Source organism: Mustela erminea, chromosome 1 (genome assembly GCF_009829155.1).
Source record: "Mustela erminea isolate mMusErm1 chromosome 1, mMusErm1.Pri, whole genome shotgun sequence".
NCBI classification, from domain to species: Eukaryota; Metazoa; Chordata; class Mammalia; order Carnivora; family Mustelidae; genus Mustela; species Mustela erminea.
In genome coordinates, this window is record NC_045614.1 from 216,432,190 (window position 1) to 216,446,013 (window position 13,824).

The 13,824-nt window shown below is 58.7% G+C and overlaps 3 protein-coding genes across 3 annotated transcripts; 1 reads left to right on the forward strand and 2 right to left on the reverse strand.

Moving 5' to 3' along the window:
• Positions 1-2,030: 2,030 nt before the first annotated feature.
• On the forward strand, positions 2,031-3,047 carry LOC116567695 (keratin-associated protein 10-7-like). Its single transcript, XM_032302938.1, has one exon. It carries the CDS (start codon positions 2,031-2,033, stop codon positions 3,045-3,047), a length of 1,017 nt encoding a protein of 338 aa, XP_032158829.1.
• Positions 3,048-6,876: 3,829 nt separating this feature from the next.
• Positions 6,877-7,763, reverse strand: LOC116567702 (keratin-associated protein 12-1-like). The gene has a single exon (XM_032302951.1). It carries the CDS (start codon positions 7,508-7,510, stop codon positions 7,100-7,102), a length of 411 nt encoding a protein of 136 aa, XP_032158842.1. The 5' UTR covers positions 7,511-7,763; the 3' UTR covers positions 6,877-7,099.
• Positions 7,764-11,306: 3,543 nt separating this feature from the next.
• LOC116567708 (keratin-associated protein 12-1-like) lies at positions 11,307-12,163 on the reverse strand. The gene has a single exon (XM_032302959.1). The coding sequence runs from the start codon at positions 11,908-11,910 to the stop codon at positions 11,530-11,532; it is 381 nt and encodes a 126-aa protein (XP_032158850.1). The 5' UTR covers positions 11,911-12,163; the 3' UTR covers positions 11,307-11,529.
• Positions 12,164-13,824: the final 1,661 nt, after the last annotated feature.

Genomic DNA, 13,824 nt, shown 5'->3' on the forward strand with positions numbered 1-13,824 from the left:
CTAAACATAGGAGATGAAGCTATAATACTCTAGAAAGAAAACATAGGGTTAAGTCTGCACGACCTTACATTTGGCAACGGTTTCTCAGATAGGACACCAGAAGCACAGGCAACAACAACAAAAAAACACATGAATCAGAGTTCACAAAATTTTAAAGCTTTATGTATCAAAGGATGCTATCAAGAGAAAAAGACAAGACAGCCTACAGAATGGAGAAGATATTTGCAAATCATAACTCTGATAGGGGTCTAGTGTCCAGAATGCATAACTCCTGTAACTCAACAACAAAAGGACAAACAACCTGATTAAAAATGGGTTAAACATTTGGATAGACATTTCTCCAGAAGGAGAAACACAGATGGCCAAAAAGCACTTGAAAGGAAGCCCAAAATCCACTGGGCATCAGGGAAAACCAAAACCAAATAGGATGCCACTTAACACCCAGTAGGATGGCCACAATTTAACAAAGAAGAAGAAGACAGCAGAAGCAGTGCTGGGGAGCATGTGGAGAAACGAGAGCTTTGTACCTTGTTGCTGGAAATGTAAAATGTTTTGGGAAACTTGTACAAAATTCAAACAGAAACTTGACAAAAATGTCCATAGCAGCACGATTCCCAACAGCCAAAAGGTGGAAATGACCCAAATGTCCACTGACTAAGGAACGGAGACATAAAATGTGGCGAACCCATTTGCTGGAATATTACTGAGCCAGGAACAGGAGTGAAGCACAGGCACGTGCTACAACACGGACGAGCCTGGAAAACATCACACTCAGCGACCGGAGTCAGACATAAGAGGCCATGAACTGTGTGATTCCTTACACATGAGAGGTGTGGAATAGGCAAATCCACAGGGACAGAAAGCAGATTAGTGACTGACGGGGACTGCCGAGGGACTCCTTCCTAGTTCAGGATTTCCTTCTGGAGGGACAAGAAGGCTCTAGATCTAGCTGGTGACCACGGTTGCACAACATTGTGGCTTTGCTAGACATCACAGACTTGTACGCTTTAAAAGGGATGGAATTATACATTTTATATATTATGGGTTCAATCTGTAAAAATCATGCCTGCTGGAGGTTTCTGGGAGTGAGGCCTCCATACTCAGCAGCACTGGAAACTATTAACATGGTAAATTTTAGTTGATCTTACAGGTGGGACATTTATGTTTTAATTTGACGAACTTCATTAATGAGTTCAGGTAGTTTTCCATGTGCTTATTGGGAATCTGAATGTTTTCAGTTTTGTTTGTGATTCTTTTGTACCCCCTCCTGCCTTGTAAGGACTTTAAAATGTTATATTCACCTTTCCTCCATCACACATCCTGCCCATATTTCTGGCCATTCAATCACTTCAATATATGTGCCAAGGAGATTCCCTTTGGGCTTTGATTGAAATGACACCAATGATGATAGTTCGGGGACAAGGGGAGGGTTCTCATGCCCTGAGTTTCCAGCCTTCGACGGTCTCCGGCCCCAGCGCACACAGTGCATGTGTTCCCTCATCAGGTTTTCCTATTTTGTGCATGTCTTACCCTCTCAACGGCCCTTGCAGACACTTGACAGCTGGGCGTGCAATGGCCCTGACAGTCCTCCCCGAGTGCTCACACACTGATGGGGCTGGTCTGCGGGATCCCGACCTCACACCAAGCCCTGCAGGAACGTGACCTTAGAAACCATGGCAGTCCTTCAGCAAAACCTGCCTCCAATAGTCTCCACAAGTTTTCTGGAGATCAACAAAGAACAGACAGGAAAACAGAGTCCTACAACATCCTCGCCATTTAATGAGTAAAAACTAATTGTGGAAAATAAACGAGCACGAACGAGGTCTTCCCTGTTACCAGCTCTCAGACCAACAAGGAAGGAAGGCGTGGTGAGCCGTCGGCGGAGACAACACACACACACACACACACACACACACACACACACACGCTGGAGGGTATAAAAGCCGACAGGCAAACCAGCACCTCACACACTCACACTCACACACACTCACATTCACACTCTCACCCTCCTCCAGCCCCACCGCCCCACCATGGCCGCATCCACCCTGTCCGTCTGCTCCAGCGACCGGAGCTATGGCAGCCGCGTCTGCCTGCCCGGCTCCTGTGACACCTGCTCCGACTCCTGGCAGGTGGACGACTGCCCAGAGAGCTGCTGCGAGCCCCCCTGCTGTGCCCCCGCCTGCTGTGCCCCCTCCTGCCTGACCCTCATCTGCACCCCTGCGAGCTGCGGGTCCAGCCCCTGCCAGTCAGCCTGCACCAGCTCCTGCCAGCCCTCCTGCTGCAGCTCCTCCCCCTGCCAGGAAGACTGCTGTGTGTCTCTCTGCTGCAAGCCCGTCTGCTGCACCCCTGTCTGTTGCAAGCCCGTCTGCTGCACCCCTGTCTGCTGCCAGGCCTCCCCCTGCTCAGCCTCCTCATGCTGCCAGCAGTCTAGCTGCCAGCCCTCCTGCTGCAGCTCCTCTCCCTGCCAGGAAGACTGCCAGCCTGTCTGCTGCACCCCTGTCTGCTGCAAACCCATCTGCTGCACCCCTGTCTGCTGCAAGCCCGTCTGCTGCACCCCTGTCTGCTGCCAGGCCTCCCCCTGCTCAGTCTCTTCATGCTGCCAGCAGTCTAGCTGCCAGCCCTCCTGCTGCAGCTCCTCCCCCTGCCAGGAAGACTGCTGCAAACCTTTCTGCTGCACCCCTGTCTGCTGTAAGCCCGTCTGCTGCACCCCTGTCTGCTGCAAGCCCGTCTGCTGCAAGCCCGTCTGCTGCACCCCTGTCTGCTGCAAGCCTGTCTGCTGCACCCCTGTCTGCTCCGGGCCCTCCTCCTGCTGCCAGCCCAGCCCCTGCTCCTCGTCCTGCTGCGGACCGTCCTCCTGCGTGTCCCTGCTCTGCCGCCCCGTGTGCAGGCCCGCCTGCTGCGTGCCCGCCTCCTCCTGCTGTGCCCCTGCCTCCTCCTGCCAGCCCAGCTGCTGCCGCCGAGCCTCCTGCGTGTCCCTGCTCTGCCGCCCCACGTGCTCCCGCCAGGCTTGCTGCGTGCCTGCCTCGGCCCAGAAGTCCTGCTGCTGACCAGCTTGAACTTCTGCGTCTGGCGCTGCTGTCTTTGCTCCTGGGCACAAATGTCCTCTCTCAGGAGCTCTTACGTCCAAGACCATCCCTCTGCCCGTCGGTGGACACACAGCTGCTGTCTACTGGGGACCTGAACATGCAGCCCATCCTTTCCTGAGAAGAGGTGCCCACCAGTCCCTCAGTGGGGGTGGACTGCGGCTCCCCGGGAACCCTCTTCTGTGGGGCCGGTTGCTCGTGTTCCACGTGACAAAGGCCAATTGCTATAATCAATAAAATGTTTGTGTCATGACCTAGAGACCAGTGTTTCTTTTCTCCTCCTCCTCGGACCCCAGAGACCGCTCCAGACTGGAGCTCTTTCTGGTGGAAGCCAACAATAAAGACATATTCTCAAACTCCAAGTTCAAAGCCCCTGAGAGATGATGAGGTCTGAATGTGGCTCTGCACACTCCGTGTCCCTTCTCCACCTGTGGCCCTGCCCTCCCCGCAGTGACGAGCCCTCCAAGCCTGGGCCAGGGGAGGGGGTGGGCATGGTTGCACAAGGGTTAGACCCTGAGGGGGCTTTGGGGTCTAGCCCATGCCTGGCCCCCTACCCATGCAGGTTAAAGGTGAGCTGAGGAGCAGCACAACCTAACTGGTGGGAATTTGAGGGGCCAGTACCTAGCACCACGCCGCCTCCCTCGGAGAGACGTGCCGCCCAGAGGAATGCCTGCATGCTGGTCTGGGCACAAGGGCTGATGCCCTGAAGCACCAGCAAATCCCTATAGGCCCCCAGAGGGGTGCAAGGGTCGGTTCAGACATCATTCATTCTACTCAAGACTTCAAGGTCTGATTGGGGAGACAGAGAGAAAAAGGATTTGTTGACAAATCCTCAGAACAATGGAAGATGATGAGCCTGCAGTCTCAGTGGACCACAAGTGCTAGAGAGTCAAGGGAGCACCAGTCAGACCAGCCAGGTCAGCATCAGGCTTCCTACTCACCCCTTGTGCCAGGAACAGATGGAAGAGGCCCCCAGGAGCAGAGCAGCAGAGGCCCGGCAGGCGGGAGGAGGAGCAGAAGGTATCTACCTCTCCACAGCAGCTGGCTCCATCCCAAGTTAGCTCTACCCCAGGGAGGTGGAGACAGAGCAAAAACCTCAGGGGGCCTTTAAAGAGAAAGGGGCTGGGTTGCAAGCCCACCTTGACTCTTAAATCCCTCAGTCTGCCTGAACTTACTGAAAACCTGTACCCATTACTTGCTCGTTTGCAGGGAAATGTGACCACCTGCACAGGTAAATGAACAGGGACCTCGATGGATTCTTCACGGCACAGAGTTAAAGACGTGGAGGAAGCTCCCACCGCATCCGTAACCAAAGACTGAAGTGCAGGGATGTAGGCTCCCGTGGACACCAGCAAAGCACAGTGTAGCCAAAACAGTGCGTGGGAGGGATGGGGGGGCCTGCAGGACGCTCCCTGGCTCTGAGAGTCCCTCTGAATTTCCCATCACGTATCCCGAGATCTCACGATAATGGACATTTCCAGAACATCTAGGACCTTCTGACGGCTCCTGCAGGAAAGTCGGTTACAGCTGGAAAAGGCATGGCCGGCCACTGGTGGCCAGGCTGCTCCCAGCCAGGGCGTTTACATGGTCGGCTGAACTGCTCACAGACGAGGTGTCTACATGGTCAGTCAGACTGCTCACAGACAGTGTCTACTTGGTCAGCTGAACTGCTCACAGACATGGTGTCTACGCAATCAGTTGCACTGCTTATAGACAGGGTGTCTACACAGTTAGCCAGGCTGCTCACAGAGTGTCTACCTGGTCAGTCGGACTGCTCACAGACGGGGTGTCTACAGTCACTCAGACTGCTCATAGACAGTGCCTAGTCGATCAGCTGGACTGCTCACAGACGGGGCATCGACACAGTTGGACTGCTCACAGACGGGCTGTCTACCCAGTCAGCCAGACTACTCACAGACAGGGCATCTACACAGTCTGCTGGACTGCTCCATACCGGGGTGTCTACACGGTCAGCCAGCCTGCTCACAGACGGGGCATCTACACAGTCAGCCAGACAGCTCACGGAAGGGGTGTCTACACAGTCAGTCAGACTGATCACAGGTGGGGCATCTACATGGTCAGCCAGACTGCTCACAGATAGGGAGTCTACACGGTTAGCTGGGCACCACTGCCTAGCGGTGGCGGGGTGGGGGAGTCGGAGGTGACAGAAGTCTTTACCTCGGGAGGCTTCTTTAACACGTGTACACAGTGCGGGGACCATGCCCGATGCTCTGAGACCCTCCAGATCTCGGGGAGCCCTTCTGCGGGCAGCTCCCTGGCCCCGGACACCCCATCACTGTCATGCCTCCGACCCAGACGGTCACTGCCCTCAAAAGCATCACTGAGGACCTGGGGCAGGCCTCCCCCGCTGTCTGGCGGATGGCGCCGTGGCTGCCGGGTGCCTGCGAGGTGAGGGCCTGACTCGCAGGGGCTGGACACCCGGGACGGTGACAGGCGGCCGGCGTGGGGTCTGCAGGGACCAAGGATGAGGCAGAGCTGTGCACAGTAGGTGCTCTGAGAGTCCCTCTGAATTTCTCATCACGTATCCCATGACCTCACGGTAATGGACATTTCCAGATCCGCGGATCCATGATCCCGCCGCAGGAAGGACCCCCCAAATGAGCAGTGCTCTTCTTAGACTACTTCTCGGTTCTCAGACAGCTCCCCTCTGGCACCCCGGTGTGCCCCGGCTCCCTCGTGCGGATGACCGTGCACACTCTGGGCGTCCCCCACCTCCCGCCCAGGGCGGCCCCAGCATCCTTGCTCTTGGGTGGCCCGGGGTCCCACCCCAGGGGCTGAGCCCACGCTGTCAGGGGCAGGTTCTGGGCCAGGTGTCCCGACCCGGTACAGTGCAGGCTCCACGCAGGGGCACACAGGAGGGCAGCCACCCGAGGCTGTGCCACGGAGAGGCTCTGTCAGTGCCTTGGCCCCCAAGACAGACCGCACACAAGCCACTCCTCCCGGAACACCTGCACGACCCGGTCCCGGTCCCTTCCAGCCACTAGCGGCACCGCCTGCTCCGTGGGCATCTACACAGCCAGCAGAACTGCTCACAGGCGGGCGTCTACACCGTCGCGGGCTACCGTTGCCCGCGGAGAGAAGGAGTCGGAGGCGACGGGGCTCCGAGCCCGCAGCCCAGTGCCCCTCTTCCCGCGGCCTCCTCCTCCGCGGCCGCCCTTCCTCTCCCTTCTCCCACGTCCCTGGGCTGACGTGAGCCCCCGAACCAATCCAGGACGGCTCCTGGGGCAAGACTCTCAGTTCGCCCCACCTGGGGAGCTGCCGGGCCTGCAGGGCTGTGTTCACCGGTTCTGGGGATGACGGTGTGGACATCTCCGGGAGCTACGAAAGTCACCCACAAAGCCCTGTCCCCCCGAATGGGAGAAGGAACCCTACTCGTCTGTAGGGCGTACACTTTAATTTTGAGACTGGGTTGGCTCTGCATATTGGTTGCTGAGCAGGGGGCCTTTTTACCTAAAAAGGGTCAAACCTCAAAGTTAGGGATTCGCCCTCAGTCCCCCCAGCAGAGTAAGAAATAACCTCGCTGCTTCAAGGGACCAAGGGGGACCAAAGGAAGCCCAGGGCCCAGGGGCCCTGAGCTAGGGGCGTCCACTCGCCCAAGAGGCCACCCCTGAGTGGCTGGTCCCCCAGGGTACAGACATCTGGTAACCTGTGGCCTCTCCGCAGAGGGAGCGTTCCTGGATTCTGGGAGCCACGACCAGAGGAAGCAGTTCAGGGACAGGCGTAAAGGAAAGACGGTGCACACACTCGGTGCGCTTCAGATCACTCTGGAATTTATTAGACTTTTGTGCGGGGGCTGCAGAGCTGGGCACCCTGCACCAGCCAGAGACACTGGGGGCGACTCTCCGCCTGGGTACCGGGGATCAAGTGGCTTTGCTGTAAGCTGGTCTAGTCGGGTCCGGAAGGTCTGAAGTGGGTGATGTCTGGGCTGCCTGGTAGGAGCTGGGAGAGCAGCTACCCCTGACCGCATGGAGGAGGGGTCCTAGGAGGCCGTGGGCTCAGCAGCAGGTAGGGGTGCCGCAGGGGGCAGGGCTGCAGAGCAGGGTGGAGCAGGAGGGCTGGCAGCCCCCAGAGGACTGGCAGGAGGGAGCCACATACACAACGGGCTTGCAGCTCACAGGCAGGCACACGGCTGGCTTGCAGCTCATGGGCACACACACGGCTGGCTTGCAGCTCATGGGCACACACACGGCTGGCTTGCAGCTCATGGGCACGCAGCAGGACGTCTGGCAGGAGCTGGGCACACAGCAGGACGTCTGGCAGGAGCTGGGCACACAGCAGGACGTCTGGCAGGGGCTGGACATGCAGCAGGACGTCTGGCAGGGGCTGAGCACATAGCAGGACATCTGGCAGGAGCTGGGCACGCAGCAGGCCGGCTGGCAGCCCGTGGAGCAGCTGGACTGGCACATGGTGGCGTGGGGCGGGAGTGGAGTCAGGGTGGAGGACGGGGCTGGTCTGGAGGCTCCTGCCCCAGGCAGCCTTTATACCCGGGCTGTGGCATCCTGGCAACAAGCCACACGGGGGCCTTCCTCCTGGTGGCCTGATTGTTTTCCTCCTCCTCCTCCTCCCCTGTGCGTCTCTTCCTGGAGTTTCCTGGTGGAAGCGACTCTGTTCAGGAGACTCTGTGACAGCTGGAGGCTCAGCGTGACCCAGCAGCCCCGTGATTTCTCAGCCCAGGTAGGATGGTGAGGGACCATCGGCTGGGGACAAGGACCCCCATATCAGGATGCTCCAGGTCCTCCCCGAGCTCACGTACCCTGCCCTCTGTCCACACAAGCACCGTCCTGCTCGACAGACCGGGGATCCCTGTTTTGATTTGGAAAGCCCGTGATCCAAAAGGTCTTTCCAAGGGACCAGAGCCCAGCGGCTGGGCTCCTCACTGGGGACAGTCGTGGCCCTGGCATCCACCATGTCATCTGGTCCCGGCTTTGTGCCAGGTGCCACGTTATCTCTCGTCACCCCATACCCATGCAGGTTAAAGGTGAGCTGAGGGGCAGCACGACCTAACAGGTGGGAACTTGAGGGTCCAGTACCTAGCACCACGCCGCCTCCCTCAGAGAGAGGTGCCGCCCAGAGGAATGCCTGCATGCTGGTCTGGGCACAAGGGCTGATGCCCTGAAGCACCAGCAAATCCCTATAGGCCCCCAGAGGGGTGCAAGGGTCGGTTCAGACATCATTCATTGTACTCAAGACTTCAAGGTCTGACTGGGGAGACAGAGAGAAAAAGGATTTGTTGACAAATCCTCAGAACAATGGAAGATGATGAGCCTGCAGTCTCAGTGGACCACAAGTGCTAGAGAGTCAAGGGAGCACCAGTCAGACCAGCCAGGTCAGCATCAGGCTTCCTACTCACCCCTTGTGCCAGGAACAGATAGAAGAGGCCCCCAGGAGCAGAGCAGCAGAGGCCCGGCAGGCGGGAGGAGGAGCAGAAGGTATCTACCTCTCCACAGCAGCTGGCTCCATCCCAAGTTAGCTCTACCCCAGGGAGGTGGAGACAGAGCAAGAACCTCAGGGGGCCTTTAAAGAGAAAGGGGCTGGGTTGCAAGCCCACCTTGACCCTTAAATCCCTCAGTCTGCCTGAACTTACTGAAAACCTGTACCCATTACTTGCTCGTTTGCAGGGAAATGTGACCACCTGCACAGGTAAATGAACAGGGACCTCGATGGATTCTTCACGGCACAGAGTTAAAGACGTGGAGGAAGCTCCCACCGCATCCGTAACCAAAGACTGAAGTGCAGGGATGTAGGCTCCCGTGGACACCAGCAAAGCACAGTGTAGCCAAAACAGTGCGTGGGAGGGATGGGGGGGGCCTGCAGGACGCTCCCTGGCTCTGAGAGTCCCTCTGAATTTCCCATCACGTATCCCGAGATCTCACGATAATGGACATTTCTAGAACATCTAGGACCTTCTGACGGCTCCTGCAGGAAAGTCGGTTACAGCTGGAAAAGGCATGGCCGGCCACTGGTGGCCAGGCTGCTCCCAGCCAGGGCGTTTACATGGTCGGCTGAACTGCTCACAGACGGGGTGTCTACATGGTCAGTCAGACTGCTCACAGACAGTGTCTACTTGGTCAGCTGAACTGCTCACAGACATGGTGTCTACGCAGTCAGTTGGACTGCTTATAGACAGGGTGTCTACACAGTTAGCCAGGCTGCTCACAGAGTGTCTACCCGGTCAGTCGGACTGCTCACAGACGGGGTGTCTACAGTCACTCAGACTGCTCATAGACAGTGCCTAGTCGATCAGCTGGACTGCTCACAGACGGGGCATCGACACAGTTGGACTGCTCACAGACGGGCTGTCTACCCAGTCAGCCAGACTACTCACAGACAGGGCATCTACACAGTCTGCTGGACTGCTCCATACCGGGGTGTCTACACGGTCAGCCAGCCTGCTCACAGATGGGGCATCTACACAGTCAGCCAGACAGCTCACGGAAGGGGTGTCTACACAGTCAGTCGGACTGATCACAGGTGGGGCATCTACATGGTCAGCCAGACTGCTCACAGATAGGGAGTCTACACGGTTAGCTGGGCACCACTGCTCAGCGGTGGCGGGGTGGGGGAGTCGGAGGTGACAGGAGTCTTTACCTTGGGAGGCTTCTTTAACACGTGTACACAGTGCAGGGACAATACCCGATGCTCTGAGACCCTCCAGATCTCGGGGAGCCCTTCTGCGGGCAGCTCCCTGGCCCCGGACACCCCATCACTGTCATGCCTCCGACCCAGACGGTCACTGCCCTCAAAAGCATCACTGAGGACCCGGAGCAGGCTTCCCCCGCTGTCTGGCGGATGGCGCCGTGGCTGCCGGGTGCCTGCGAGGTGAGGGCCTGACTCGCAGGGGCTGGACACCCGGGACGGTGACAGGCGGCCGGTGTGGGGTCTGCAGGGACCAAGGATGAGGCAGAGCTGTGCACAGTAGGTGCTCTGAGAGTCCCTCTGAATTTCCCATCACGTAGCCCGTGACCTCACGATAATGGACATTTCCAGATCCGCGGATCCGTGATCCCGCCGCAGGAAGAACCCCCCCCCCCCCAGTGCTCTTCTTAGACTACTTCTCGGTTCTCAGACAGCTCCCCTCTGGCACCCCGGTGTGCCCCGGCTCCCTCGTGCGGATGACCGTGCACACTCTGGGCGTCCCCCACCTCCCGCCCAGGGCGGCCCCAGCATCCTTGCTCTTGGGTGGCCCGGGGTCCCACCCCAGGGGCTGAGCCCACGCTGTCAGGGGCAGGTTCTGGGCCAGGTGTCCCGACCCGGTACAGTGCAGGCTCCACGCAGGGGCACACAGGAGGGCAGCCACCCGAGGCTGTGCCACGGAGAGGCTCTGTCAGTGCCTTGGCCCCCAAGACAGACCGCACACAAGCCACTCCTCCCGGAACACCTGCACGACCCGGTCCCGGTCCCTTCCAGCCACTAGCGGCACCGCCTGCTCCGTGGGCATCTACACAGCCAGCAGAACTGCTCACAGGCGGGCGTCTACACCGTCGCGGGCTACCGTTGCCCGCGGAGAGAAGGAGTCGGAGGCGACGGGGCTCCGAGCCCGCAGCCCAGTGCCCCTCTTCCCGCGGCCTCCTCCTCCGCGGCCGCCCTTCCTCTCCCTTCTCCCACGTCCCTGGGCTGACGTGAGCCCCCGAACCAATCCAGGACGGCTCCTGGGGCAAGACTCTCAGTTTGCCCCACCTGGGGAGCTGCCGGGCCTGCAGGGCTGTGTTCACCGGTTCTGGGGATGACGGTGTGGACATCTCCGGGAGCTACGAAAGTCACCCACAAAGCCCTGTCCCCCCGAATGGGAGAAGGAACCCTACTCGTCTGTAGGGCGTACACTTTAATTTTGAGACTGGGTTGGCTCTGCATATTGGTTGCTGAGCAGGGGGCCTTTTTACCTAAAAAGGGTCAAACCTCAAAGTTAGGGATTCGCCCTCAGTCCCCCCAGCAGAGTAAGAAATAACCTCGCTGCTTCAAGGGACCAAGGGGGACCAAAGGAAGCCCAGGGCCCAGGGGCCCTGAGCTAGGGGCGTCCACTCGCCCAAGAGGCCACCCCTGAGTGGCTGGTCCCCCAGGGTACAGACATCTGGTAACCTGTGGCCTCTCCGCAGAGGGAGCGTTCCTGGATTCTGGGAGCCACGACCAGAGGAAGCAGTTCAGGGACAGGCGTAAAGGAAAGACGGTGCACACACTCGGTGCGCTTCAGATCACTCTGGAATTTATTAGACTTTTGTGCGGGGGCTGCAGAGCTGGGCACCCTGCACCAGCCAGAGACACTGGGGGCGACTCTCCGCCTGGGTACCGGGGATCAAGTGGCTTTGCTGTAAGCTGGTCTAGTCGGGTCCGGAAGGTCTGAAGTGGGTGATGTCTGGGCTGCCTGGTAGGAGCTGGGAGAGCAGCTACCCCTGACCGCATGGAGGAGGGGTCCTAGGAGGCCGTGGGCTCAGCAGCAGGTAGGGGTGCCGCAGGGGGCAGGGCTGCAGAGCAGGGTGGAGCAGGAGGGCTGGCAGCCCCCAGAGGACTGGCAGGAGGGAGCCACATACACAACGGGCTTGCAGCTCACAGGCAGGCACACGGCTGGCTTGCAGCTCATGGGCACACACACGGCTGGCTTGCAGCTCATGGGCACACACACGGCTGGCTTGCAGCTCATGGGCACGCAGCAGGACGTCTGGCAGGAGCTGGGCACACAGCAGGACGTCTGGCAGGAGCTGGACATGCAGCAGGACGTCTGGCAGGGGCTGAGCACATAGCAGGACATCTGGCAGGAGCTGGGCACGCAGCAGGCCGGCTGGCAGCCCGTGGAGCAGCTGGACTGGCACATGGTGGCGTGGGGCGGGAGTGGAGTCAGGGTGGAGGACGGGGCTGGTCTGGAGGCTCCTGCCCCAGGCAGCCTTTATACCCGGGCTGTGGCATCCTGGCAACAAGCCACACGGGGGCCTTCCTCCTGGTGGCCTGATTGTTTTCCTCCTCCTCCTCCTCCCCTGTGCGTCTCTTCCTGGAGTTTCCTGGTGGAAGCGACTCTGTTCAGGAGACTCTGTGACAGCTGGAGGCTCAGCGTGACCCAGCAGCCCCGTGATTTCTCAGCCCAGGTAGGATGGTGAGGGACCATCGGCTGGGGACAAGGACCCCCATATCAGGATGCTCCAGGTCCTCCCCGAGCTCACGTACCCTGCCCTCTGTCCACACAAGCACCGTCCTGCTCGACAGACCGGGGATCCCTGTTTTGATTTGGAAAGCCCGTGATCCAAAAGGTCTTTCCAAGGGACCAGAGCCCAGCGGCTGGGCTCCTCACTGGGGACAGTCGTGGCCCTGGCATCCACCATGTCATCTGGTCCCGGCTTTGTGCCAGGTGCCACGTTATCTCTCGTCACCCCATACCCATGCAGGTTAAAGGTGAGCTGAGGGGCAGCACGACCTAACAGGTGGGAACTTGAGGGTCCAGTACCTAGCACCACGCCGCCTCCCTCAGAGAGAGGTGCCGCCCAGAGGAATGCCTGCATGCTGGTCTGGGCACAAGGGCTGATGCCCTGAAGCACCAGCAAATCCCTATAGGCCCCCAGAGGGGTGCAAGGGTCGGTTCAGACATCATTCATTGTACTCAAGACTTCAAGGTCTGACTGGGGAGACAGAGAGAAAAAGGATTTGTTGACAAATCCTCAGAACAATGGAAGATGATGAGCCTGCAGTCTCAGTGGACCACAAGTGCTAGAGAGTCAAGGGAGCACCAGTCAGACCAGCCAGGTCAGCATCAGGCTTCCTACTCACCCCTTGTGCCAGGAACAGATAGAAGAGGCCCCCAGGAGCAGAGCAGCAGAGGCCCGGCAGGCGGGAGGAGGAGCAGAAGGTATCTACCTCTCCACAGCAGCTGGCTCCATCCCAAGTTAGCTCTACCCCAGGGAGGTGGAGACAGAGCAAGAACCTCAGGGGGCCTTTAAAGAGAAAGGGGCTGGGTTGCAAGCCCACCTTGACCCTTAAATCCCTCAGTCTGCCTGAACTTACTGAAAACCTGTACCCATTACTTGCTCGTTTGCAGGGAAATGTGACCACCTGCACAGGTAAATGAACAGGGACCTCGATGGATTCTTCACGGCACAGAGTTAAAGACGTGGAGGAAGCTCCCACCGCATCCGTAACCAAAGACTGAAGTGCAGGGATGTAGGCTCCCGTGGACACCAGCAAAGCACAGTGTAGCCAAAACAGTGCGTGGGAGGGATGGGGGGGGCCTGCAGGACGCTCCCTGGCTCTGAGAGTCCCTCTGAATTTCCCATCACGTATCCCGAGATCTCACGATAATGGACATTTCTAGAACATCTAGGACCTTCTGACGGCTCCTGCAGGAAAGTCGGTTACAGCTGGAAAAGGCATGGCCGGCCACTGGTGGCCAGGCTGCTCCCAGCCAGGGCGTTTACATGGTCGGCTGAACTGCTCACAGACGGGGTGTCTACATGGTCAGTCAGACTGCTCACAGACAGTGTCTACTTGGTCAGCTGAACTGCTCACAGACATGGTGTCTACGCAGTCAGTTGGACTGCTTATAGACAGGGTGTCTACACAGTTAGCCAGGCTGCTCACAGAGTGTCTACCCGGTCAGTCGGACTGCTCACAGACGGGGTGTCTACAGTCACTCAGACTGCTCATAGACAGTGCCTAGTCGATCAGCTGGACTGCTCACAGACGGGGCATCGACACAGTTGGACTGCTCACAGACGGGCTGTCTACCCAGTCAGCCAGACTA

Excerpts from the sequence above, each read along its gene's own strand:
- LOC116567695 (XM_032302938.1), top strand. The coding sequence starts at position 2,031 with ATGGCCGCATCCACCCTGTCCGTCTGCTCCAGCGACCGGAGCTATGGC.
- LOC116567702 (XM_032302951.1), bottom strand. The coding sequence starts at position 7,510 with ATGTGCCAGTCCAGCTGCTCCACGGGCTGCCAGCCGGCCTGCTGCGTG.
- LOC116567708 (XM_032302959.1), bottom strand. The coding sequence starts at position 11,910 with ATGTGCCAGTCCAGCTGCTCCACGGGCTGCCAGCCGGCCTGCTGCGTG.